Source organism: Vulpes vulpes, chromosome 13 (assembly GCF_048418805.1).
Source record: "Vulpes vulpes isolate BD-2025 chromosome 13, VulVul3, whole genome shotgun sequence".
Classification (NCBI taxonomy): Eukaryota; Metazoa; Chordata; class Mammalia; order Carnivora; family Canidae; genus Vulpes; species Vulpes vulpes.
The window spans coordinates 118365036-118390471 of NC_132792.1; the positions used below are offsets into that span (position 1 = coordinate 118365036).

The following is a 25436-nucleotide window of genomic DNA, read 5'->3' on the forward strand; positions in this document are numbered from 1 at the left end:
GAGGCCAGATGATTTCTTTTCTCCTACCCCAGCACGAAAGTGGCCCCTCCTAAATGGCATTCGTCATGTGATCTGTGCGTAAATGTGGAGGGAGCCAATAGCTTTTTCTACTTTCTTGCACCTTCCCCGCCCGCAGGCCTCCCCACCTTAACCTGTGCTGTGCATGTGGAAAGGGATCAATAACTCATCACCCAGGCTGCCAGCTCAGGAGGGTGTTTTCTTTATGTCTCTGGCGCTCATCTGCTTTCAAAAGCACAAAGTAAACCAAATGAGTGAAGTCACTGCGGTGTCTTTCAGCTTTGCTTGGAATTGTAGTCCCTTTATCACCAGCTCCTCTGGGGTTTCTATGGAAACAGTGGTGTGCAGTCACTCTTGTCACATGACTGGAGCATCTCCATGCACAGCACAGAATCCAGATGGCAAGGATTGTCTCTGTCACCTCCACAGGCAGGGTTTATGTTGCTGAGCAACTGGCTTCATCACTGAGCCAACAGGCGCTTTATATACACACCATGGATTCGAGGACATCCAGCATCTTTTGTCTAAGATAAGAAATGAAAGACCTCTTCTCTAGCCCTGAGAGATGACCTTTCCTTAACATGGTGTAGCAGGCCCTTTCCACTTTGTCTGTGGCCCTGTTACAGTTGTTTGCATTTTCGTTTCACAGGCCAGGCATGGCGAGCAGCACGCCGCTCTACACTACCACATCCCCCTCCAGGATCTGAAGACTGTGTTCCCCCAGGGCCTGCCCCCTCGCTTCATCATGCAGGTGCTCCACACAGGAGGGGGCTGAAGGTGGGGGGGTTAAGGGGGCTCAGAACATGCTGCTACTGACTGCTGGCAGAGGGTGGGATTCAGTGAGTAGAAAACTGTTTAAGATGAAATTTGAATCTAAGACAGATGAGTTCAGCTGTTTTGTGAATAGTGCTGTTACTATAGTTACTTTAAGTGGGCTTTTATTTGTGGCGCACCATCGAGGGCAGGCATAATATTCTTAGATAAATGATAGCCCACTGTTTTCCTTGTGTTACCCACCTGACAGATTTCTAGAACCTTTGTCATTCAAATAATTGTTTATAATGAATTTAATATTTGCCTTAGCAAAAGATCATGAAAATGATTAGCATGTGTAGAGAATCATAATCTGTTCCTTAGCCAAACAGAAGTGATTTTTGGATTAGATGTATTATTGGTTTTCATTCTCCTGGATTTTCAGAAAATGTAGTTTTGTGGCTCCAACTTCAACCCAGACATGTCATCTTGGGTTGCTTTATAGCCATTGAAAGAGGGCAGCCTCGGTAGCACAGCGGTTTAGCGTTGCCAGCAGCCTGGGATGTGATCCTGGAGATCCGGGATCAAGTCCCACGTCGGCTCCCTGCATGGAGCCTGCTTCTCCCTCTGCCTCTCTCTCTCTCTCTCTCTGAATAAATAAAAAAATAAAATAAAATAAAATCTTTATAGCCATTGAAAGAATTCATGATTAACTGAAAGCACAGTCTGTTGGCATCATTGGTTCTTTGGACTCAGTCCTGCTGAATTGCTGTCAGCCTCAGAGACAGTCCCTTCTTACTGAAATAGCAGACTTGACCACGCAGGTGATTTTTAGCCTCGGAGCCAGAGGGTAGCATTCCTTGAGTGTGCTCTATTTCAGAAGATCAGATGAAACCCCAGTGAAGGAGTTAATTCTAGCCCATGAATAGCCTTGTCATCAAAACTGTTAAATTTGGGACTGGGGGCGGGGGGGGGACTTATATTTGGAAATAGGACACAACCAGAAGGAGTCATCTGTGATGGCACTTAAACTGTCCAAAGACATTTGTAGTACAGCCTCTAGCTTTAGTGTTGTAACTGGCTCCAGTTGCTTTCAGACTGGCCTGACCCCCAGGGCTTTGGAGGTTATTACTCATACATTCTTTCCATAATTTCCATTTATGTGAAGGCCAGCTCCCCATTGTTTGTGTGTTTTAGCACGGTCATATTTCCTAATACGGCATTTCTGTTTTAATTTCTGTATCAGGTTTTTGAAGGTTTCACTTTTCATTAAATTTGAACTTGCCTGTCAAGTCCTTCCCTAATCGAGTTGCACAGATAGGATTTATTTAAAAAATACCAACACTGGGGATCCCTGGATGGCTCAGCGGTTTAATGCCTGCCTTTGGCCCAGGGCATGATCCTGGAGTCCCAGGATTGAGTCCCACATCGGGCTCCCTGCATGGAGCCTGCTTCTCCCTCTGCCTGTGTCTCTGCCTCTCTCTGTCTCTCTCTCTCATGAATAAATAAATAAAATCTTTAAAAAAAAAAACAAAAACAGGGCACCCGGGTGGCTTAGTGGCTGAGCCTCCACCTCAGTTTCGGCTAAGGTCATGATCTCAGGGTCATGGGATCGGGCCCTAGTTTGGGTTCTATGCTCAGTGGGGTGTCTGCTGGGTCTCCCTTGCTCTGCCCCTCTCCCTGCTCATGCTTGCACATAGTGTCAAGTAAATAAATCTTTAAAAAGGAAAATGCCAACACTATTTTAATCCTCATGTCACACGTATCAGTGATTTACAGATTTTTCCACCAGACTATTCCTGGTGACAAAAAAGGATTGAACTTTGTGTGTCAGTGCTCTGGCATCTGCATGTTGCTGGTGTCCAGAGTGGCCCATGGGCTTTGGGGCACCTGGTCACACCTGCTCTGAGCTGTCATATATGTATTTGTAGAGAAAAGTCCAGATACTTGCAAGAATTAGCTAAAAATAAACTTAAAAGAATTAACATTTATTCAGGACTTACCATGTATCAGATACTTTGTTAAACGTTTTACATTCTTTCAATATTTATGTTAATCCTAAGTGGTATACATAACTATGTTACAAGATGGCTATAGATCATATGTAGATTTCAGCTTATGGACTATATGACTGACATAATATCACTGCTTCTTTAAGAGAAATAATCAGAAGGTGACTATTGTGTTACTTGCTGTGGGTAACGTGTTTCAAATTTTAGCTGAATTATGTGGATACCAGCTGCCAGCCCAGCCTCTCCTGAGTGAACAGGTGAAGAGTGCACTTGGCTGCTCTGGTTATGGTATTAGGCTCAGTGTGCTGCACGCACCACCTTGCCCTCCTTCTTGTTTTGTCAGGTGAAGACATTCAATGAAGCTTGTCTGATGGTGAGGAAACCAGCCCTCGAGCTTCTACATTACCTGAAAAACACCAATTTTGCTCACCCAGCTGTGCGGTATGTTCTCTGTATCCTTTCCTGCCTCCGGAGTCGTCTGGAGCCAATGAGGGTTAAGAGGAAGTGGAAAGGGGGGCCATTTGTTGACAGTGTAGTTGTCCCTTCTGGTGATGTTTTCTTTAACAATGGGTGCTCTAGATGGGGAGAAGGGGACAGGAAAAACCCTCAGTCTTTGCCACGTTGTTCATTTCTGTGCAAAACAGGACTGGCTAATACTGCACATTCCAGATGGTAAGAACGCCCTCCCCTCACTGGGTCGGGTCAGGTCCCTGTTACAATGCTGGCATCCAGGCTGTGACAGCATCTAGGTTGCAACGGTTTTTCAGAAGCCTTCTGTTCCAGGTGCAGGCCAATCTAAGCTGGCTCATCATGATGTTACAGTAATCACAGGCAGGTGTATGTGCAACAAGAGGAAGTGCAGCAAAAACCTTACTAGAGCCTTTTGGTAATAAGAATGCAGTATTTTGGGGGTGCCTGGGTGTCTCAGTCAGCTGAGCGTCCTACTCTTGATTTCAGCTCAGGTCATGATCTCAGGGTTGTGGGATTGAGCCCTAAGTCAGGCTCCACACTCAGTAGGGCATCTGTGTGAGATTCTCCCTCCCTCTCCCCCTGCCCCACCCCTCCCACATGAACATGCTTGCTCTCTTGCTCTCGCTTTCTCTCAAATAAATAAATCTTTAACAAAAAAAGAAAAAAAGTATTTTGGCCTAGTAGTCCTCACTTGGATGTGACACCCAAGAGCATGAACTTCTGCCTTAGAGGTCACCACAGGCTTTCCTGCCAACGGTCAGCAGTTTTGAGTCCCTGGGATTCGAGGGGGTACGTGGGGCTATTTGTTAGCATCCTAGAGCCATCAGCATGGATCTTGAAAACTTAAACTCTCATACTTCACGTGCAGCCCTCTCCGTTGTGTTGGGCATTGCGCACATCCGGTGAGGGTTTTCTCTCTTTAAAAACTGCCAGGAAAAAAACAACTGCCAGGAAGCTAAAGTGACCTTTAACCCACTTGAGTAGTGATTGCAATCGTTTTAATCTCAGATGGACCAGACAGAAACGTAAACCTCCGAAGTTAAGAGGTCTTTAAGAAATAACATAGTTGGCTCTTGAACAGCATGATTTCCAACTTGCTGGTCCTCTTACACACAGAAGTCTTTCAATACATCATGGGCTGTAAATATATCTTCTCATCCTTAGGATCTTCTGAGTCACATTGTCTTTACACTAACTTGCTTGACTAAGAATACAGTGTATAAAATACGTACAGCATTCAAAATCTTTCTTCATCGACTCTGTTATCAGTAAGACTTCTTCTGGTCAGTTATAGGCTAGTAGTAGTTCAGTTTTGGGGAGTCCGAAGTTAGATGCAATTTTTTTTTTTAAGATTTTATTTATTCGTGATAGAGACAGAGAGAGGGGCAGAGACACAGGCAAAGAGAGAAGCAAGCTCCCCAGGGGGACCCTGATGTGGGACTCAATCCCAGGACCCCAGGATCATGACCTGAGCCGAAGGCAGATGCTCAACTGCTGAGCCACCCAGGCACCCGATGCAGATTTTCAAGTGCATGGCAGGGGGGCCAGTGTCCCTCGCACCTTGTTGTTCAAGAGTCATCTCATGTAACGTAAAGAAGCAGAGAGTATTTTGAGTTGAATACAGTCAGTTCCTGCCTGGTTTGTATCTTTGTTTTTTTAGCTCATCTTTGGGTGAAAAATTGTCGGGGTCTCCTGCAGTCTTCCTACAACAAGCAGCGCTTTGATCAACCTGTAGAGGCTTCGATGTGGCTGAAGAATTTCAAAACTGCAAATGAGCGTTTCTTGAGTCAGGTGACTAGACTCCCAGAAGTTCGATGCTGGACAGTCTCTGAAATAGACTTTATCGTTGTTGTGTCTTGAGCACAGTTGACTGTAGAGAACTAATATCATAGTTGGGGTCACTGTGCCATGTTCCTCTCGTATATTTTATGCTCATCTGTGTGAAATACAGCAGTGGTATAAGCCATCCCTGGGAATTTTCTGAGGAGCAAAGTGCAGTGCAGATGGATTCACTGACTTTTCCGCAGCAACAGTCTCACATCCTCTGAGGCATATTTTCAGCTGTGTAATCTTCGCCAGATAAGGTCTTCCATGGAACTAGACATGTATTGGCAGAATTATTCTTTGCTCTGGTGATTCTTGGATACAATCTCTAGGCCAGAAGTTTTCAACTCTGGATATAAATCCAAGTCATCTCGGAGAGCTGGTTATGAATGTGGTTGCCACAGCCTCATCCCAGACCTTTGTTATCAGAAAGCCTCACCGGCTTTGTTCTTGAGCCCCAGGCAGAGAAAGGCTGGGAGGCATTCACTTTTATTCTGGAGGCTCTTACACAGCTGGAAAAATCAACTCAAACGGACTCCTAACAACCTTACCTTCCTACCTTCTTAGTTGGGATCATCTTTAGGCTAAATAGCTTTTTTTGTTGTTTTTATTTTGTATTTAGATAAAAGTTCAAGAGAAGTACGTCTGGAATAAGCGAGAAAGCACTGAGAAAGGCAGTCCTCTGGGAGCAGTGGTTGAACAGGTATAAAAAAAGTCCCTAGGGGATCCCTGGGTGGCTTAGCGGTTTAGCACCACCTTCGGCTCAAGGCGTGATCCTCGGGTCCCGGGATCGAGTCCCATGTCAGGCTCCCTGCATGGAGCCTGCTTCTCCCTCTGCCTGTGTCTCTGCCTCTCTTTCTCTCTCTCTTATAAATAAACAAACAAACAAACAAACAGTCTTTAAAAAAAAAGTCCCTGGATGTGGACCCTCATTCCAGAGGCCTCTTCTGGGCTGCAGGCCTCTGCCTCTCTTCCCTGCAGGGCCTGACGCGGGTGAGGAATGCCACAGATGCAGTTGGGATTGTCCTCAAGGAGCTCAAGAATCAGAGTTGTTTGGGTGCGTTCCGTCTGTTGGTGGCGGTGGACGGAGTCAATGCTCTCTGGGGAAGGACCTCGCTGAAGAGGGAAGATAAGAGCCTGGTAGGAAAACCCAGTCTGTCTTGTCACTCTGACCTCTGGCGCCGGCGTGTGTGGCGGCTGGACATAGCCTTATAGCCCATGCGCTAGATTTTCTTGCCTTGAGAGTATGTGGATTGAGATGGAGGGTGAAGATGGCACCCGGGGCCGAGGGGGCTGCGGAAGCCCCCCCCCCGAATACCATGAAAACCAAGGCAGGGATTTGGAAACCAACCCCCACAGAGAAACCTGTGTTTGTCCATTTCTCTTGCCCCTCTATTTTCAGAACGGGGCTAGGTGACTGTTTTCTGTATTGTGGCACCCAAGCCACCTACCTCTGAGCAGAAGACAGCAGCTTTGGGTTGGGGGTGTTCTCCCTCGGTGACTGGTTTTCATCAGAAACTGGGCAGAGGGCAGAGGGGTCCAGGGCTGGCAGCCCCTTCCTCTCAGAGGCTATGCCATCGGTTGCTGGGTTTATGAGAACGTTCTAGTTGGTGCCAGGAGAGTGTCCAGGGGGAGCTCGTCCTGACATCTATCCCCTGTCCTCACACTGGCGGCGTGCAGATAGCCCCCGAGGAGCTGGCGCTCGTGTGCAGCCTGAGGAAGATGGTGAGAAACGACTGGGTGAGTACACAGGATGCTCACTACTCGTCAGTCTCTGAGTTTAGGGAAGAAAGCTCTTCTGTCTCTTCTAATTCCCATAACTGCTAGGAGTTAAAGTCTATGTATTTAGGGGCGCCTGGGGGGACTCAGTTGGTGAAGCGTCTGCCTTCAGCTCAGGTCATGATCTCAGGGTCCTGGGATCGAGCCCCACATTGGGCTCCCTGCTCAGCGAGGAGTCTGCTTCTCTTTCCCTCTGCCCCTCCCCCTGCTTTCACTCCCCCTGCCAATAAATAAATAAAATCTTTAAAGTTTATGCATTTGGTCTCTAATCTTTCCACCTGTTGGGAAAAAACTCATTGTATTTAAATATTGGCACAATTTTACTTGGCAGTTGTTCAGAGTGTTTTTATGTCTTAACTTTGGAAAAGATTTTGATAAACGTGAGATCATGTAGCAGTTTGTGGTCCAGAGCCAAATGCAGAACTAAGAACCTGTTCAGTTGCCATTTACCTGTACTAAAAATCTACAGATGATTAAAAGCATTTTTTTATCTTCTCCACTCTTTCCTCATTTGGCCTGTGTCCTCTCTTTCAGCACGGAGGCGCCATTGTGTTGACGCTGAGCCAGACTGGGTCTCTCTTTAAGCCAAGGAGGGCCTATCTGCCCCAGGAGCTGCTGGGAAAGGTATGATCATCAGAAAATCTGGTTCCCCTTAGTCACTCTGTCTGAAGAGGGTTTTGTTTTGTTTTGTTTTGTTTTTAACGAAATTACAGGCTTGAAGAAAAATCGTATTCCTGTATGACTTCACCCAGATTCCTAAAGTGTTAACACTTTTCCATATTGGCTTTATTCTTCTGCATCTACTTTTTCCCCTGAATTATGTAACAGTAATCGGAGACATGATGCCTATTTCTAAATAACGTGTATTTCCTTAATCAGAGATGTCCTAAATATACAACCGCAGCATAATTATCAGGAAACTATCATTGGTATAATTCTGTTAGCTCATCTTTAGGACTTACTGCGATCTTGCCAGCTGTCCCAATACCCTTCCCAAAGACAGAAAGTCCCGGATTGATTGTCACAGTCGACTGTCCTGATTCTTCAGTCTCCTTCAGTCTGGGACAGCACCTCAGTCTTAGTCTTTACAACCTTAATATTTCTGTATTGGAAGAGTACGTGCCAGTCATGGGTGGCTTTGTGAGTGTTTTCTCCTGAGCACGTGATGTTAGATGTGATGCCGTGTGTCCTTGAGGCACCTCTGAAACCCATCTCTCCTGGCAGCTGCTAGAATGAACTTCGGACACCTGGTCCAGGTGCCATCCATCTGGTTTCTCCTCAGGAGACTGACAGTCTGCCTTCTGTAATGAATAAGCTCCTCATGGAGATAGGCTTTGAGGTTGTGTCACTGTCCCATTACTCCTCACACTTTACCTTCTGGTTTGAGCATCCACTTGTGATTCTTCCCTAAACTCAGGTGTGATACTTGCAAAATGGTATCTTCTAGCTCCTTCATGTCTTCTACATGTGTCAGCTGGATTTCTGGCAAGAACTTATTTTCCCCTGACACATTTGTTTCAGTATGGACATGTAGACTCCTCTTTAATTAGTTCTAAACTTCTGCTATCATTATTTTGGTGCTTAAATTATCCCAGATTTGGCCAGCAGATGCCCCTTCAAACTGGCTTCTGTATCCTTCTCATATGCCCCCATCATTCTTGAGACCCTACTTTACTTTTGGGGAAGGAATATATATGTTCCACACTCGTCTTATCCTTTCCATGTGCTGTCCTAGAATCAACCACTCCTCCAAGCAGCCCCAGTTCATTGTAGAGAAGAGTATTCAGATCCAAGGCCTGGGGAGCGCCTGGCCAGCTCAGTCAGTAGAGTGTGTGACTCTTGATCTCAGGGTCATGAGTTCAAGGTCCGCATTGGGTGTGGAGCCTACTAAAAAAAAAAAAAAAAAAGTTTAAAATATGCTCTTCAAGAGGTAGAACCAAATCCCCCAACTCTTAAGCATGGGCTGGCTTTTAGATCCCAAGACGTGAGTGTTCAGTATATTTATGCTGCTGGAGTATCACTTCTAGGCCTTTGAGTCTGACAATAGGTACCCATCCTAGTCATGCTGCACACATACATGGGTATGTGCCATGTTCACACGTATGTGTCTCCATGTACACACCCACACACCTCTGTCCGTTTCTCTGTCTTTGTGGAAAACCGGTGAGCTCACATCGATACCAGCCAGCGTCGCAGACTCACCTTCTGCCCCCTCCTGGGTCTCCACCAGTCACCACCTGCGTGGTGTCTCCCTGCTGGCGCGGCCCAAGCTCACAATGACAGCACTTCCATGGCCGCCAACACTTTACTCTGTGAATAGGACACTGCAGACTGGGGCTCAGTATTTGCTTGGTGTGCTTTTTGTCCTCCTGGACAGGGTCGTTCTTTGTCCAGGGGCCCTGTTCAGAAGTGAACTCAGGCTGGCTTCCCTCCTTAGGTGTTATTTGAAATTTGAAATACACTTTGATTCATTTGTTTCAGTTTTCATTCCATTTAGTGGATCTTTATCCCCACCCTTGTTAATTTTCTAGTTTTTGAGTTTATCAAAGTATCTTAAGTGGTTGTTGGCTACTAAAGTCAGACCTGTAAAAAAAAATTTTTTTAAATAAAATAAATTATATACGTAGAGACACACTCAGACAGGTGGTGGCCCCCAGCAGGATGGTGTCTTTTACAAATGCAGGTGCATGGCCATGAACGACAGCAGCCAGCTGCCCTATGCAGAGCCTCAGTGAGAAGCAGAGAAGGAAAGCAGGACCTTCCCTGCAAGCATTTATGTCCAGTCTCTCTCTCTGCTGACTCCGTACTAAGTGGCTACTCTTCCTTCTCCAGGAAGGATTTGATGCCCTGGATCCCTTTATTCCCATCCTGGTCTCCAACTATAACCCAAAGGAGTTTGAAAGTTGTATCCAGTATTATTTGGAGAACAAGTGGCTTCAACATGAGAAAGGTGGGTTATAAAATTTTTCCCTGTCGGGGCTTTGTGCTCTCCTTCCCACAGCAACAGCCTACAATTCTTGTTTGTCTTCTCCCTTTATCTGGCCGCCTCTCTGGCCAATTAGACAGTAGGAAAGGCAGGGAGTGGGGTGGTTAAGGTTTAATTTACACAACAGCACATACTTCTCTTCCCAAGATCTCACTAGTTGGTCTAGAGTAAGATGCTCGTGCTACTACCCAGCTGTGTGTGGGCAGCTTGCCAGCAGCAGAGCAGCCTCAGCTCTGGGTGTGTGGAGGAGGCAAGAAGGTGGTTCTGTTGCAGGGTAAGAGAGGACTGGCTGCCAACGAGGAGGTTATTCCAAGAATAGAGGGGAGAGTATAAAGCAGCTGTAGCATTTGGAGGTTTGGGAGGCACAATGCAGAGAGTTGGCATTTGACAAAGTCCAAAAGTCCAGAAGATGTTCTTGGAACAGTGGGAGACAGAGATGCCAGACTAGAGGAATAAAGACAGGAAAAATAATAGTTTTCGGAGACAACTAGAAGTGAGGTCTCTTAGGAGTGGTCATTGCATTCCAACATGATCTGGATCACGGAGCCTCCACACAGATGTTTCTGGGTGACACCATGCTGCAGAGAGCACTGCCAGCTGTCCTTCCCCCCTCCTCCCCCCTGCCCACCAGCTCATACGGAGGAAGGGAAGAAAGAGCTGCTGTTCCTGAGTGACGCCAACCCTGGGCAGCTGGAGCGGCTCTGCGCCTACCTTTAGGTCACTGCGCACATCTGCTCCCAGCCTTCACTGAAGAGTGACCAGAGCAGCCAGGAGATGCCCTCCTGTTCCTAAAACTAGTTCATTAGCTGGGGTTTTTCATGTTAGATAATTATGGATTTTTCCCTAAAATAAATTATCTTTCTTAAAAGTGTTGTATCAGGCTTATAAAATGGAAAAAGGCTTCAGTTGACCAAATTGAATTTCTCTGACGTTCTGTGTGTAAGGGGTGTGAAGAGACCAGATTCTGCAGAAACTTCCACTAGTTCTAGACTTTATTCAGGTGAGGAGACTGACATTCACCCCTTCAGTTCCCCCTCTGGCACCCGGACACACCCGCCGATGGCCTCTCCATGCTGCCTAGGTCTGTGCCCCTTCCCGCCAGGCCCAGGGACTTGGCCCCACACGCCTGCTACACACCCACAGGAGGCAGGAGCCTCTCCCTCACACAGATATGTGTGCCAGCTTTGGGAGATTTGGGAAAATAATGACTCCCAGCAGTTTCAGGGAGTTGAATCCTCTGCCCCACCCACGTCATAGGACAGCCAAGTTCAAGCCCTGCTGCCTCATCCAAACCGTCGCAGGGCCCGTGTCCTGCTGGTTCCACCTGTCCTAACAGGCATCAGTAATGACGCCAAACTTCAGGGGCATATCGTGAGCACTGAATCACCGTGTGGAAAGTGCCTCACACATGGGCGGTACTAAGTAGTCATGACCATTAGGACTTGACTTTCTCTGAACACTGGCCACAAGGGAGACCATCTGGATGGGGTCAGAATTTTGACCAGAGAGCTAGCTTCCCCCACACCTCACCATCCTTGAGGGCTCCATCTCTGAACCCGACCTTCTCCCAGACCCAGTCCTTTGTCAGGTCTACTGGCCTGGGTCCTGAACCCTGCTCTACAAAGCCTGTTCCCCCAGCCCTGGGAGGCCTGATGCCCTTACCCCATCCCGTGCCACCTGCCACCCGACTCACATGCCTCCCTCAGTGGATGGCCAGGGCCTCAGGTTCATCTCTGTGGGAGTCAAAGCCCCTCGTCCTCTCCATCCTCACTGCTCTCTACCCACATCCCTCCTGCCCCCTTGTGTTCTTTCACAGGACCACCCACTTGAGTTGACCTCCAGCCCAAGTCATTCAGTGGATTCCATTTGCCTTTATTCCTGTTTCTGCTGCATCCAAACCACAGAAAAACATGTCATGGAAACCAGCCTCCTTTCTTTTCCTCCTCTCCTAGAAGCAACTTCTGTTACTAGTTCTAGGGATAACAGTCCACATAAAAAAATAGGCATTTTTAAATTTTTTTAAAAGCTTTTCTTCAAGAGAGAGAAAGAGCACGAGCAGGGGGAGGGGCTGAGGGAGAGGGAGAAGGAGACCCTCCTGAGCAGGGAGCCCAACTCGGGGTTCCCTCCTAGGACCCTGAGATTATGACCTGAACCAAAGGCAGACACTTCACCAACTGAGCCACCCAGGGGCCCCATGTCAGGCTCCCTGCTCAGCAGGGAGTCTGCTTCTCCCTTTGCCCTTCCCCCCTGCTTGTGCATGCTCTTTCTCTCAAATAAATAAAATCTTTAAAAAAAAAAAAGCTACAGGCTGGGGGAAAATATCTGCAAATTCATGTATATATCAGAATATATAAAGGACTATTACTCATTAATAAGAAAACACAGTTTAAAACTTGGTAAACAGGGATCCCTGGGTGGTGCATCGGTTTGGCGCCTGCCTTTGGCCCAGGGCGTGATCCGGGAGACCCTGGATCGAATCCCACGTCGGGCTCCCGGTGCATGGAGCCTGCTTCTTCCTCTGCCTGTGTCTCTGCCGCTCTCTCTCTCTCTGTGTGACTATCATAAAAAAAAATAAAAATAAAAAAAAAATAAAACTTGGTAAACAATTTGAACAGACATCCCGGACAAGCTTATGAGAAGTTGCTCTGCATCACTAGCAACAGGAAAATGCGAATCCAGATCATTGAGTGGCCAGGGTACACCCACCGAGACGGCTGAAATTACACAGGGAGGCTCTGAGATACAGGAACCATCACACTTAGCCAGTATAAATATACAATGGAAATACAAATTTTCTAACACGTTTCCACTTTAGAAAACAATCTGGCAGTTCCTAAAAATGTTAAACATGGAGTTAGCACATAAGCAACTCAACCCCCAGGTGTTTACCCTGGAGAAATGAAAATGTGTCCATGCAAAGATGTGTGTTCAAGCAGCATGAGGCACAGCAACATGATTCATGACTGCTCAGTGGTGGGAATAACCCAAATACCCATTATTTGTAAGCAGGTAACCAGAACAGAGCACGTATTAGTAACTGCTACCACACGGGGAGCCTCTGACACGGAACTCAGAGACTCCCACACAAAAGACCACATGTGGGAGGATTATGTCCAGAAAGTGCAAATCCATACAGGAAGAAATGGTGAATGGCTGCCTGGTGTTGGGGGGAACGGGGTTCAGCTGTAATCATTGGAGGATTCTGGAGGATGATGAAAAAGTTTTCAGACTGAACTTTGGTAAATGAATGCACAACTCTATGTAAAACTGTGTCCGACTTGTTCCTTCCCTTCATTCGCAAGTCACACCCTCACTGGGCTCTCACAGCTCCCTAGGGCCCATTGGGCTCCTCTCCAGGTCCCTCACAGGCATTTATTTCCCTGATGAGGCACTTGCATGGGTGATGCCACTCTGGTGTTTGCTGCTGGTGTATGCAGTCTTCAAGACACAAATCCAAACTTGCAAGTAAAAAGTCAAAAAATATATACTATTCAAACACCAAAGAAAAGCTGGTTCATCTGTATTATTACCAAGAAAAGTAGACAATAAGATAAAACAGCATTTTGGGACACCTGGGTGGCTCAGCGGTTGAGCTTCTGCCTTTGGTGCAGGTCGTGATCCTGGGGTCCTGGGACTGAGTCCCAGGGGAGCCTGCTTCTCTGTCTCTCTCTCTCTCTCTCTCTCTCTCTCTCTCGCTCATGAATAAATAAAATCCTTTTTAAAAACCCAGCATTTTGGGATCCCTGGGTGGCGCAGCGGTTTAGCGCCTGCCTTTGGCCCAGGGCACGATCCTGGAGACCCGGGATCGAATCCCATGTCCGGCTCCCGGTGCATGGAGCCTGCTTCTCCCTCTGCCTGTGTCTCTGCCTCTCTCTCTCTGTGACTATCATAAATAAATAAAAATAAATCTTTAAAAAAAAAACCCAGCATTTTTAGAGAGAAGAGGGATATTTTAAAATGATAGAAGGGTCATCAGAAAGATAAAACTATTACAAAGTAGTATGCCCTAATAAACTAACCTAAGAAAATAAAAACTGACAAAATATAAGGAAAAATAAACCATGGTGGTAGGAATATACTTTAGTAACTCATAGATGACAGCCAATCAGAACAGATATTCTAGTAGCATAATTAACAAACTTGTCAGTGAAAGGATTTTTTTAAATTAAACCAAAACACTTCTGAATATACATTCTTTTAAAGCACACCTATCCCTACCTGAATAGGTATTCAAAACTTGACTCTCACTGGGTGGGCCATGTCACCAAACTTCAAAGAGCTTAAATCATGAATGGTATTCTCTGACCCCACTGTAATTTAAGCCAAAACTCAATTCCAAATACATGCACAGAAAATCCCTTATGTTTGGATATCAAGAAATACTCTTCTGAGAAGAAAATCAGAATGGAAATGAGAAAGTAATTCAAACTAAATGATTATGAAAATACTAAACTCAAAACCTAAAAATTTGGTTCTCTAAAAATACTATTAAAATTGGGGGTAGGGGCACCTGGGTGGCTCAGTGGTTGAATGTCTGCCTTTGCCCAGGGTGTGATCCTAGGGTACTGGATCCAGTCCCACATTGGGCTCCCTGTGGGGAGCTTGCTTTCTCCCTCTGCCTGTGTCTTTGCCTCTCTCTGTGTGTCTCTCATGAATAAATAAAAGCTTTTTTTAAAAAAATAAAATTGGGGGTACCTGAGTGGCCCCATTGGTGAAGCATCTGCCTTCAGCTCAGGTCATGATCCTGGGGTCCTGGGACCAAGTCCTGCATCGGGCTCCTCAGCAGGGAATCTGCTTCTCCCTCTGCCTTTCTTACCACTCATGCTCTCTACCTCAAATAAATATATTTAAAAATACTATTAAAGTTGATTTTTAAAAAACTCTGGTGAGAATATTCAAAAAAAAAAGTAAAAACTTTTTACCTTTGAAATGAGCAACATCAGAAATGATAAAGGTGGGGGGCAGCTCAGGTGGCTTAGCGGTTTAGTGCTGCCTTCAGCCCAGGGTGTGATCCTGGAGACTTGGGATCGAGTCCCACATTGGGCTCCCTGTATGGAGCCTGCTTCTCTCTGCCTGTGTCTCTGCCTGTTTCTCTCTGTGTCTCTCACGAATAAGTAAATAAATCTTTTTTAAAAAATGATAAAGGTGGGAGACCTGGGTGGCTCAGTGGTTGAGCATGTGCCTTCAGCTCAGGGCATGATCCCGGGGTCCTGGAATCGAGTCCCAAAGGGAGCCTGCTTCTCCCTCTGCCTATGTCTCTGCCTCACTCTGTGTCTCTCATGAATAAATAAACATCTTTATAAAAAAAAAAAAAGCTTTGGAGAGGGACAAATACATTATTATTTGTGGAAATGCTGGTGTAGAAATCCAAGAGTCTACAGATAAATTATTAAAACTACTATATGAGCATAGCAGTGTCACTGGATATGTCAGTCTACACATCTGCTGCATTTCTCCATAACAATAGAAAATAAAAATTTTAAAGATTTCACTTACAATAGCAACAAAACTATAAAAAAACATAATGTAACAAGATATGTGTATGATGTTTATAGATAAAACTATAAACTATTGGAGAAAACTTAAAGATCTCAATAAATGGTAGGACAGAAACTAGAAAAGAAAAAAAAAAAACTACTACCATAAAGGTGTCAGTTCTCCCCAAACCGATCTACAGAGATGCAATGCTTTCCCAATCACGATACCTAGAGATTTTTTAATTTTTCTTTGCGACTTGACAAACTAATTCTAAATTATATGTGGACATAAAAGAGCCCAGAATAGACGTGTCTCTCACCTTTTACACTATTTTGGAAACTGTCAAACCTATAGGAATGCAGAAAGCAGTACAAAGGAATCCCATATAACCTTCACTCAATTGTTAAATTTTGTCACACTAGCTTTAGCTTTCTACAGATTTATGTCACCATTTGAAAGTAAATTGCAGACAATTCTTTTATCACATTTCTCCTAGGAATACAATATTCTACATACCCAGCATATCACTAACACACCAAAGTAACCCGTCAGTATAATGTTCTCTAATATGGTGGGGTTTTTTGTTTTTTTGGTTTTTTGTTTGTTTGTTTTTTATGATTTTATTTATTCACAAGAGACACAGGCAGAGGGAGAAGCAGGCTCCATGCAGGGAGCCTGACTCAGGACTCCATCCCGGGACTCCAGGATCACGCCCCAAGCTAAAGGCAGTCAACCGCTGAGCCACCCAGGTGTCCCATGCTCTTTTTTTTTTTTTTTTTAATGTGCTCTATTTTTCATTTTTTCCAGTTATCCCAACTTCGTGGCTGCCCCACTGCACCTCCACACTAATCCACATTCAACCAAAGTCTATACAACACATTTACACTGAAATCTCTTTAGTGTCCTGTTAGTTTCAGTAGACCCTCTGGTTTTTCTGTTGACATTTTTAAAAACGCCAGGCCAGTTATTTCAGTTATCCCACATTATGGATTTGTTGAATTGTTCCCTTCAGATACAGGTTAAATACTTTTGACAAGCACAGCAGACAGTTAATGCTTTCTATCTACTACACTTGACATCATTGTCGTTTGTTTCATTCATGGTGATGCTAAATTGGATCACTTGGTTAATTCTGGCATCCATCATTGTAAACATAACCTTTTCTCAATGTACTTAACAAATAAAGTGTTACTTTGAAATCCTGAAACCATCCCATTTTTTGATAAATTATCACCCAAAGGTTTTAACATCCACTGATGATGGCCATCTAAATTAATTCTTTAATTGATGGCTGCAATCTAAATTCTGGCCTTCCCGAGACACCTGGGTGGCTCGGCGGTTGGGCATCTACCTTCAGCCCAGGGCGTGATCCTGGATTCCTGGAATCCAGTCCCACATTGGGCTCCTGGAAGGGAGCCTGCTTCTCCCTCTGCCTGTGTCTCTGCCTCTCTCTCTGTGTCATGAATAATTAAAATCTTTTGAAAAAATAAATTCTATCATTCCTTCTACATTTATTAGCTGCTATTCTTCTGTCACCTCTAACACCTTCCCCCTTTTTTAAGTCTCCTTGGGACTCTAAGACACTTTTTAAAACATGGTGTTTAAACATCCTGTGAAACTGTAACAGACCAACAGAAAAGGATCAAGAGCCAACAGCATTAGTAATATTTGAAAAGGTCCATAAATGTGACTGTATTTAAAAAGACAAAATAGGGACGCCTGGGTGGCTCAGTGGCTGAGCTTCTGCCTTCCGCTCAGGTCATGATCCTAGGGTTCTGGACCGAATTCCACATTGGGTTCCCTGCAGGGAGCCTGCTTCTCCCTCTGCTGGTGTCTCTGCCTCTCTGTCTCTCATGAATAAATAAATAAGATCTTTAAAAAAAATAAAAAGACAAAAGACAAAATTCTGTTCTAAAAACTCCCTTTAAGGAAAGGAAAAAACAACCAGAGTAAGAGTAGGTATTTTCAACACATAACCAACAAAGCTTGTATATCCTGAATAACTTACTCCTACAAATCAAGGAGACAACCCGAAAGACACATGGCCAGGGAACTCAAACATGCACTTCAAAAAAGGATATCCTTGGGACACCTGGGTGGCTCAGCGGTTGAGCGTCTTCCTTTGGCCCAGGGTGTGATCCCGGGGTTCTGGGATCTAATCCCACATTGGGCTCCCTGCATGGAGCCTGCTTCTCCCCCTGCCTATGTTTCTGCTTCTGTGTGTGTGTGTGTGTGTGTGTGTGTGTGTGTGTGTCTCATGAATAAAATCTTTAAAACACACACACACAAAAACCCATAAAAGGATATCCAAGTGGCTCATAAACTTATGAAAAGGTGCTCTCAACCTCGTTAGTAATGAACACCAGTGACTAAGGCAATTTTTTTTTATTTTTTTTTTCGTATTTATTTACGATAGTCACACACAGAGAGAGAGGCAGAGACACAGGCAGAGGGAGAAGCAGACTCCATGCACCGGGAGCCCGACGTGGGACTCGATCCCGGGTCTCCAGGATCGCGCCCTGGGCCAAAGGCAGGCGCTAAACCGCTGCGCCACCCAGGGATCCCGACTAAGGCAATTTCTAAAGGTTACGGTGCATCAACTGAAACTCCCCTACGCTGGTGGTGGTTTACGCTGGTAGTGAGTTTGAAGGGACAGTTTGGTGGTATTTACCCAGTCACAGCACAGCCTTCCCTCGACCCCCGTCCACGCCAGGCGCTCACCCCAGGGAGGCGAGCGCAGGTGCTCCCGGACCCCTTCCCCACCCCGCCCACTCCAGGTGCACGCCCCAGGGACGTGGGCACAGGTGCAGAGCACGGGAAGGCTCGGGGGAGCACGCCGAAGCGACCCCGGCCCCCCATCAGCGGAGGCTTTGTCGGCGGAGCCCCAGCACAGCGAGGCCACTGAAGAGGCTGGGGGTACGCGCTGGCCTGAGGAAGAGTTTCTCCGACAACCCAGCCCAGGCCCGCCTACGACGCCTCGTTCCCGTATGGTGCCAGCCAGCCAGGCGGGCTGTGACCCGCGTGGAACAGGGGCGCCTACTCTTCGGGCCAGGGGTGCGTCTCCGGAGGCGCGGTCGGCCAGCGGCAGCAGGTAGGGAGGAAGGAAACTGCGGCCACAAGCCGCGCAGCAACCGGGAGCCGAGAACTGCCTCTGCAGAGCCGCAGACCGCACCCACCCCCCGACGCCCCGCCCCGCCCCCGACGCCCCGCCCCGCGACTTCCGACCCTCAGTCCCCGCCCACACGGCTACGAGCCAATCGGCGCCGAGCGGCGAGCGCGCCGGCCGCGTCCGTGCGACCCAGCGGAGCCGAGCGGCATGGCGGGCGGGGTGCGGGAGGTGCTCACGCTGCAGTTGGGCCACTTCGCAGGCTTCGTGGGAGCGCACTGGTGGAACCAGCAGGTGAGGCCTCCGGGCGGCCGCTCCCGCGGGGCCGAGCCCGCGAACTCGGCTAAGGCCAGCCTTGCCCTGTACCACCCCAGGATGCGGCGCTGTGCGCTCCGACCGACGCCAAAGAGCCGCCGGGGGAGCTGAGTCCCGACGTCCTGTACCGGGCCGGCCGGACGCCGCACGGCCAGGAGACCTACACGCCCAGACTCATCCTCATGGATCTAAAGGGTAGGCAGAGCCACACTGGAGGCGGCGCGGCCAGGCCCTCGCAGGGCGCCGCCGCCCCAGGCTGAGCGGGGTTCCGAAGGCCGGCGCCCAGGGTTTCCTCCGCCTCCTGCTCAGTCGAGAACGCTTGGAAGAGCCCAGTGCCCGAGGAGGGTGCGGCCAGGCCCGACCTAACGCTGCCTGCCCCGTGTTGTGCAGGTAGTCTGAGCTCCCTCAAACAAGAAGGCGGCCTATACAGCGACAGACAGCTGGACGCGGCGATAGCATGGTATGTGCTATTCAGGGGAGGACGAGGTTCACAGGACGCCGCAGAATCGGGGACACAGTCGCTGTCAACCAACCCTCATTCTCTTTCAGGCAGGGAAAGCTCACCACACACAAAGAGGAACTCTGTCCCAAAAACCCCTACTACCTCCAGGACCTTCAGAGTGCAGAGGTGAGGGCCTCTGCCCTAAACTTCTGAACCCAGTGCTGTAACTAGAGTGCCCCACGGGGGCAGAGAAAAAAGGGGATTTTGATAATCTTAAAGAGCTTAGAATGGCGTTTTGTGAAAAAGCACTTTTTTCCTAAAATAGTGTGAGTACATGAACAAAAGGAAGTTGTACAGTGTGGCCAGCAAAATGAGGGAAATTAACATTTGCTTCCGGACTGGCTGCAACTAAACGCAGATTTTTCTCATCCCTCCCAGGGAGTGCTGAGTAGTGATGGTATCTGGAGGGTCAAATCCATTCCCAGTGTCAAAGGTGAGACTTCACTAGGTGCCATGGGATGGGGAGCTGGACAGAACTAGCCCAGGAAGATACTTTCCTTTGCTTTTCCCTCAGGTCCCCCACCATTCACCACAGCTACAGCCCCCAAACCACGTGTCCCCACAGAGGGAAGCATCAGAGTCTGGTCAGATTTCCTCAGCGTCCACCTTCATCCTCGGAGCATCTGTATGATTCAGAAATACAACCATGATGGGTATGGGAGCCCCAGAGGCTGTGAAGCAGGAAACTGGGTCCCTAGGGGTGTAGGATGAGGCTCTTGAGGCCATCTTCCCTGCACTCTCTGAAAATGGGATGGGGAAGGGGGGTGAGGGCGGGGTTCCCTCAAGTCTAGGTTGTGTTCATGCTTGGCAGGGAAGCAGGTCGCCTAGAGGCTTTTGGCCAAGGCGAGAGTATCCTGAAGGAACCCAGGTACTTGGAAGAGTTGGAAGACAGACTGCATTTTTACCTGGAGGAATGTGACTACCTGCAGGTAAGCAGTAGGCACAGTGGACACGGGCAGAAACCTCTTGCTGTCCTGTCCTCCATCACTCGTCTCCTTTCAGGGCTTCCAGATCCTCTGTGACCTACACAATGGCTTCTCTGGGGTTGGCGCCAAGGCCACAGAGCTGCTACAAGACGAGTATTCGGGGCGGGGAATAATCACCTGGGGTCTGCTCCCTGGTCCGTACAGTCTTGGAGTGAGTAGAACCTGGGGGAAGGGCCGTCTCCAGGGGCAGGGAGGAACAAAAGAGAATGACAGCCCAGGGACAAAGTTCCTGAAAACAAATTAACCCTTCTCTTCCTCAGGAGCCCCAGAAAAACATCTATCGTCTGTTGAACACAGCCTTCGGCCTGGTGCACATGTCTGCTCACAGCTCTCTGGTCTGCCCCCTGTCCTTGGGTGGGAGCCTGGGGCTGCGGCCTGAACCACCTGTCACTTTTCCTCACCTACGTTATGATGTAAGGCTCGAGGCTTTTGTTCACACCGCAGGTAGAGACAGTACCCTCCCTGACCCCCGACCGGCCACTGCACCAGTTAGCAGCCCTAGTCTCAAGGCCTCAGTTTGGACTCATCCACAATGCAGCACACTGTCTTCTGCATGTCCGGCCTCGGGCCAAACATAGCCTTGCTTTGTCCCAGGGCATCTGGACCTCTCTGCCGTGTTCATTCTGCTTCCACACTCTGCTTACCAGACCCGAAAGCTAAGTACCCTTGCTGGTATCTTCTTTATAGGCTGCTCTGCCCTTCCACTGTGGTGCCATCCTGGCTACAGCCCTGGACACACTCACGGTTCCTTACCGCCTACAGTCCTCGCCAGTTTCCATGGTTCATCTGGCTGATACGCTAAACTTCTCTGGGAAAAAGGTGTGGAGATTTGGGAAGGCCGGGCTGGAGCTGAGAAAGAGCTCAGTTACTTGATCTCTCCTTTACCTTTAGGTGGTGACAGCAGCAGCAACCATCCCCTTCCCCTTGGTCCCAGGCCAGTCCCTTCCCGATGCCCTGGTGCAGCTTGGAGGAGCCGCAGCGTGGACCCCACTGTCTGCATGTGGGGATCCTTCTGGAACCTGCTGCTTTGCCCAGTCAGTGGTGCTGAGGGGTGTAGACAGAGCATACCACACCAGGTGAGGATGGGTGTTCTTAGGAGCCCTTGTCAGACTTGTGACTCAGATCCTTTCCCTCCTCACACCTCGGGACTCCTAGTAGTACTGCCTCTTCCTCCCTTTGCCCCACATTAAAAGAAAAAAGAGACCCTCAGCATCCCACTTGGGCTGACAGCCTGAGAAGGGAAGAACCCCCAATTCCATGTCCACACTGCCATGGACTTAAAGGCAGTTTTGGCTTTGTTCTGCAGTCAGCTCGTCCCGGGGACACCTCTGCCTTCGCCGCTCCATGCCTGCACCGCCGGGGAGGATGTCCTGGCTCAGTATTTACAGCAGCAGCAGCCTCGGGTCAGGAGGTCAGTGTGACACTGGCTCTCCCTGCCCACACCTTAGACTTTCCTCAACTTCTCACTCAGCTGCTACCCTCATCCCCACAGCTCTGCCCACCTGCTGCTGACACCCTGCCAGGTGACTCCTCCATACCCCTGCCTTTTCTCCCCAAGCCTCAGCCGGCACGGTTTGGTTCTGGATGGCCCACCATCTGGGGCAGGTAGGTGGGCGAAGGGAACAGACAGGTTTCACTCAGTGCCTGCTAGAAGAAAGCACTGAAATGCACAGGTAAACATCCCTTTATTTACCCGATGGCTCCTGAAGGTAGTGGCCCTCCTCCAGAGCACCAGCCTGCCAAGGGGCCAGCACAGAGTGTGCACTGAGCTCACGCCCCAGCCAGGCCTGCGGTTCGCCCAGACCTCCCCGTCTGCACAGCAGAGCCTGAGTGAGGAAAACCACTGGCAGGCTCCCCTTTCTCTCCCTTCACAGCTGTGGAGAGCATCCCAGTGCTTGGGGCCCTCTGCTCGTCATCCACCTTGAGTCGGACCCTGGGAGATTTGGCTCGAGACCTTGGCAAACTGGACGTGCGGCGCTGGGCCAGCTTCATGGATGCTGGACTGGAGCAGGGGGACCTGGAGGAGGCGCTGCAGGAGCTGGGCAGTCTGGCCCAGTGCTACCAGGGTGTAGACAGCCTCACAAACTAAGATTTTCCCAGCAGAGGAAAGACCTGGTTTATAATAAACACTGTGGCTGCAGGAGCTCAGTGTTCCGGGCCCAGTTACACCAGCATGGGTGTGTGCTCCTTTACAAACACTGTGACCAGGTCACAGAACAATAAATATGCGCCATGGGACCAAGGGAAAAATGGTAGAAAAGGAGACAAGCCCTACTCTCCCCACTGCTGTACACACGCAGCTTTTGGAGACCCGGAGCCACGTGTAAGCCCATGCTGCCATCCAACCCTGGTCTGCCCGCGTCCTTGTCCTCAGCCTCTGCTCTTCCAGCTCTGCGTCCTGAGCTCAAGGATGTCCCAGCAAAATACAAGTGCCCTCTTTTGGGGGGCCGGTGAGGGTAGCGAGTGCAAACGACACCCCTGTGCTCCCAGTCACCCATCCAACTCCTCCTCAGACAGAAGGTCTCCGTGGTCAGACAGCTGGTCTGTGTTGCTCGTACTGGTGGCATCATCCTCCTCCTCTGAGCTGGCCTCACAGGCCGTGTGGAAGAGCTGCATAAGTTCTCGGAAACGGTGGGAAACCTAGCACAACAACAGGACATTTTCACATGTATTAAGCACTGCAGGCTGACATGAATACAGTCACATGTTCCACACAGTGAGGCGGTGAGGGCTGCATCCTCCTCCCAGATAAGGGAATTCAAGGCAAGAGGCTTAATGTTTGGCCCCAAATTATACCACTCCTAAAAACAAAACTAGAATGGAATCTGTTGGACGTCTACCTCAAAATCCAATGCCCTTTCTCTTCTAGAAGCGCTACTAACCCTGATGAGTCAAGCCCCTCTTCGGGGCCTCCGGGGCATGTCTCCTAGTTGGCCACCCTGTCCTCCATGCCAGGCCCTGTCCTAGATCCCCCTGGGGCCTGGAGCTCTAGCAGGGCTCTACCACTTACCTCAGTAGGGGTCTTATTTCCCAGCTGCTGGGAGATGCTGCTGAAAGTCTGTGGCTGTGCTCCTTTCTCCTGACACATAGTGAGAATCACGCGGTCAGCTTCCCTGGAACCCATGTACCATGATTAGTCCCAGATAAGGAACAGGGATGTGTTCCACACAGTTTATACACGTCATCCCTCCCCACCTACCTTGTCCACAGGACCACCTTTTCCCCAGTGGAGCTGACCTTGCTGTTGTTGGCACACACTGTAGCTTCTGTGGCCTTCAGGGGCTGTTCTCCCACGGGGCCCTTGCCCTGGATCTCACCATCTTTAGCTGAGCTTCCCCTAGAGGCTTTGCAAGAAGTCGCTGAAGTGTCAATTCCTGATGAAGATTCACAAACAGGGGACCTCCTGTTTGCTGTCCTCACCCCAGCTCTGCCCAACAGCAAGCAACTCTCTGGAGCATCTGAGATCTCAGGCACCAGGCTTCTCCCTGAGTCTCTGGTCCATCTCTCGGTTTCCGAGGCATCCCATGTCGGCATGGAAGCCTGTGGCTCGCCCAGTGCCTCCTGTTCCTTCCCCTCATTCTGAAGTCTGGGGGATGCCTGAGGGCAGGAGAGGACCTCAGGACCGGCCTGGTTTCTCCTAATGGTGCAGAGCATGCTTTCAGTACTGGAGGAGAGCTTAACACTCTCTGGTGAGCAGGGCGGTGGGCCAGCCAGGGTGGGCTGGGCTGTAGAAGTCACTTCTTGAGGGGACAGTGAAGTGCTCCCCACTGCCAATCCTGCTTGGGAAGAAAATAAAGATCTAAGGGTATAGACAGGGTCAAAACATACCTAGGACTACGAGTTACCACGGGGTTGTGCAGGGGTGCTGCAGTGACAAAGCCCTGGCTTCAAATCAAAGACTGAGGTGAGGGCAGGGGCTAAAGTCACTGATACAAGAGACACAAGGCCGGGTGGGCAGGGTGCAGGTCCAGGGGGTCTGGAGGGCAGGGGGAGAACACACTTATCCCGCTGGCACTGTAGCACTGCTAGTTCTGCCAGAGGACATTCAAGAGGATGCCCTATTGCTTGTTAGTAAAGGAAAGGGCAGTCCATCAGCCAAAGACTTATTTATCCTGGCTCAGCGACATTCCTGCTGGAAGCATGTAAGAACAAGGCATAAATAGATGGACGGAGGCTAGGCTGGCAGGCAGCGCACTCACCTGGAACAGGTGTCTCTCCCTGTCCAGCACCTTTGCCAGGCCTGTCCTGGGACGCCTCCTGGCCTTCTCGATCCTCGAGGGCTTCCCCCTCCAGCAGATCCTTGCCTTGCCCAGCTTCCTTAGCACCAGGCCCAGGGCTGGCCTCCCGGTGGGGACTGCTGCCCACCAGCTCATGGGGCTCCTTGCTCTTGTAGGATTTGCTGTCACAGACCTGCAGAGATGGCCTTCTTGGTAAAGGAAGTCCTGACTGCCTTTTTCTTAGGAGGCTGGCTGAGCAAAGGCAGAAGTTCTGCCATGATGTTTTGCAAGTCAACCAACGATTTTAAAGGGGTTTCCATCTACATTCCTCTACCAAGGACTGTATTTTTGCTGCCAAACAAACCTACCCTAGAGAACCGGCATTACTTTAAGGGTGTTTTCTTGAAACAAGTTTATTTCATGAGAAAGAAATGAGAAAAAAAAAAATCTGAGAAATAAATATTTGAAGTCGTTTTTTTCCCATTTCAAAAACCTAACCCACAGGATTATCTTCAAAAAACAAAACCCATTACATACTTTTTAAAGATTCTATTTGTCCTGCGTATGCAAATGTGCACACGTGTACTGCCGATTACCACCCCTGCTCACCCTGCTGCCACAGTGGCTACAGCTTCTTCTCTTGCTCTTCTTCAGCCTGGAATCAGGGCCTCCTTCATGACAGGAACAGGCACAGTCCTTGGCACTGTCTGGCCACTCAGCCTCCTAGGAGATACCTGGGCTTGGTTAGCTGCTGAGCGTTTTGGTACCAATAGAGGAAGCTGAGCTGCAGGCTGGCCAGGCAGCCTTCACTGACCGTCACCCTTTCTCCTTCATGACACTCAGCGCTTCATATGGCTGGGGGAAACTCAATCACAGCCTGTTAGAAATCCCTGGAACAATGCTTCAATGACTCAAAGGACTGACCTATCCCAGTTGCCAAGATGTTTCAAGAAATACTGACATCAAATACAATCTAAGGCAGAGTCTTG

At 48.7% G+C, this 25436-nt stretch overlaps 3 protein-coding genes across 14 annotated transcripts in view; 2 read left to right on the forward strand and 1 right to left on the reverse strand.

Annotated features, from left to right (window-relative positions):
• Positions 1–13110, forward strand: part of DAP3 (death associated protein 3) — a 36474-nt gene extending 23364 nt beyond the window's left edge. The window contains exons 4-13 of one of the 2 annotated variants that reach the window (XM_025997266.2): positions 668–769; positions 3127–3235; positions 3363–3455; positions 4915–5045; positions 5701–5781; positions 6060–6218; positions 6759–6818; positions 7392–7481; positions 9690–9807; positions 11660–13110. In XM_025997266.2, coding sequence (XP_025853051.1) covers positions 668–769; positions 3127–3235; positions 3363–3455; positions 4915–5045; positions 5701–5781; positions 6060–6218; positions 6759–6818; positions 7392–7481; positions 9690–9807; positions 11660–11673 — 957 coding nt within the window. In that variant the 3' untranslated portion in view covers positions 11674–13110. Of the gene's footprint in view, positions 1–667; positions 770–3126; positions 3236–3362; positions 3456–4914; positions 5046–5700; positions 5782–6059; positions 6219–6758; positions 6819–7391; positions 7482–9689; positions 9808–10474; positions 10712–11659 lie in introns of those variants that run through there. The other variant, XM_025997265.2, reaches the window with a different exon arrangement.
• Positions 13111–17737: 4627 nt separating this feature from the next.
• On the forward strand, positions 17738–22453 carry MSTO1 (misato mitochondrial distribution and morphology regulator 1). 2 transcript variants are annotated; one of them, XM_025997272.2, is made up of 14 exons: positions 17738–18721; positions 18802–18937; positions 19133–19202; positions 19292–19370; positions 19623–19677; positions 19759–19897; positions 20056–20173; positions 20247–20381; positions 20491–20643; positions 20918–21049; positions 21122–21306; positions 21537–21641; positions 21723–21839; positions 22081–22453. In XM_025997272.2, exons 1-14 carry the CDS (start codon positions 18638–18640, stop codon positions 22451–22453), a joined length of 1881 nt encoding a protein of 626 aa, XP_025853057.1. In that variant the 5' UTR covers positions 17738–18637. The 2 variants fall into 2 exon arrangements, with proteins under 2 accessions (XP_025853057.1, XP_025853056.1); XM_025997271.2 differs by having other exon boundaries at positions 21723–21835; positions 22105–22404.
• Positions 21897–25436, reverse strand: part of GON4L (gon-4 like) — a 72670-nt gene continuing 69130 nt past the window's right edge. For all 10 annotated transcript variants that reach the window (XM_025997269.2, XM_072733573.1, XM_072733570.1 and 7 more), the window contains 5 exons: positions 25057–25170; positions 24430–24640; positions 23430–24006; positions 23241–23343; positions 21897–22870 (listed from right to left, as the gene is read on the reverse strand). In XM_025997269.2, the coding sequence (XP_025853054.2) occupies positions 22721–22870; positions 23241–23343; positions 23430–24006; positions 24430–24640; positions 25057–25170 (1155 nt within the window). In that variant the 3' untranslated portion in view covers positions 21897–22720. The remainder of the gene's footprint in view (positions 22871–23240; positions 23344–23429; positions 24007–24429; positions 24641–25056; positions 25171–25436) is intronic.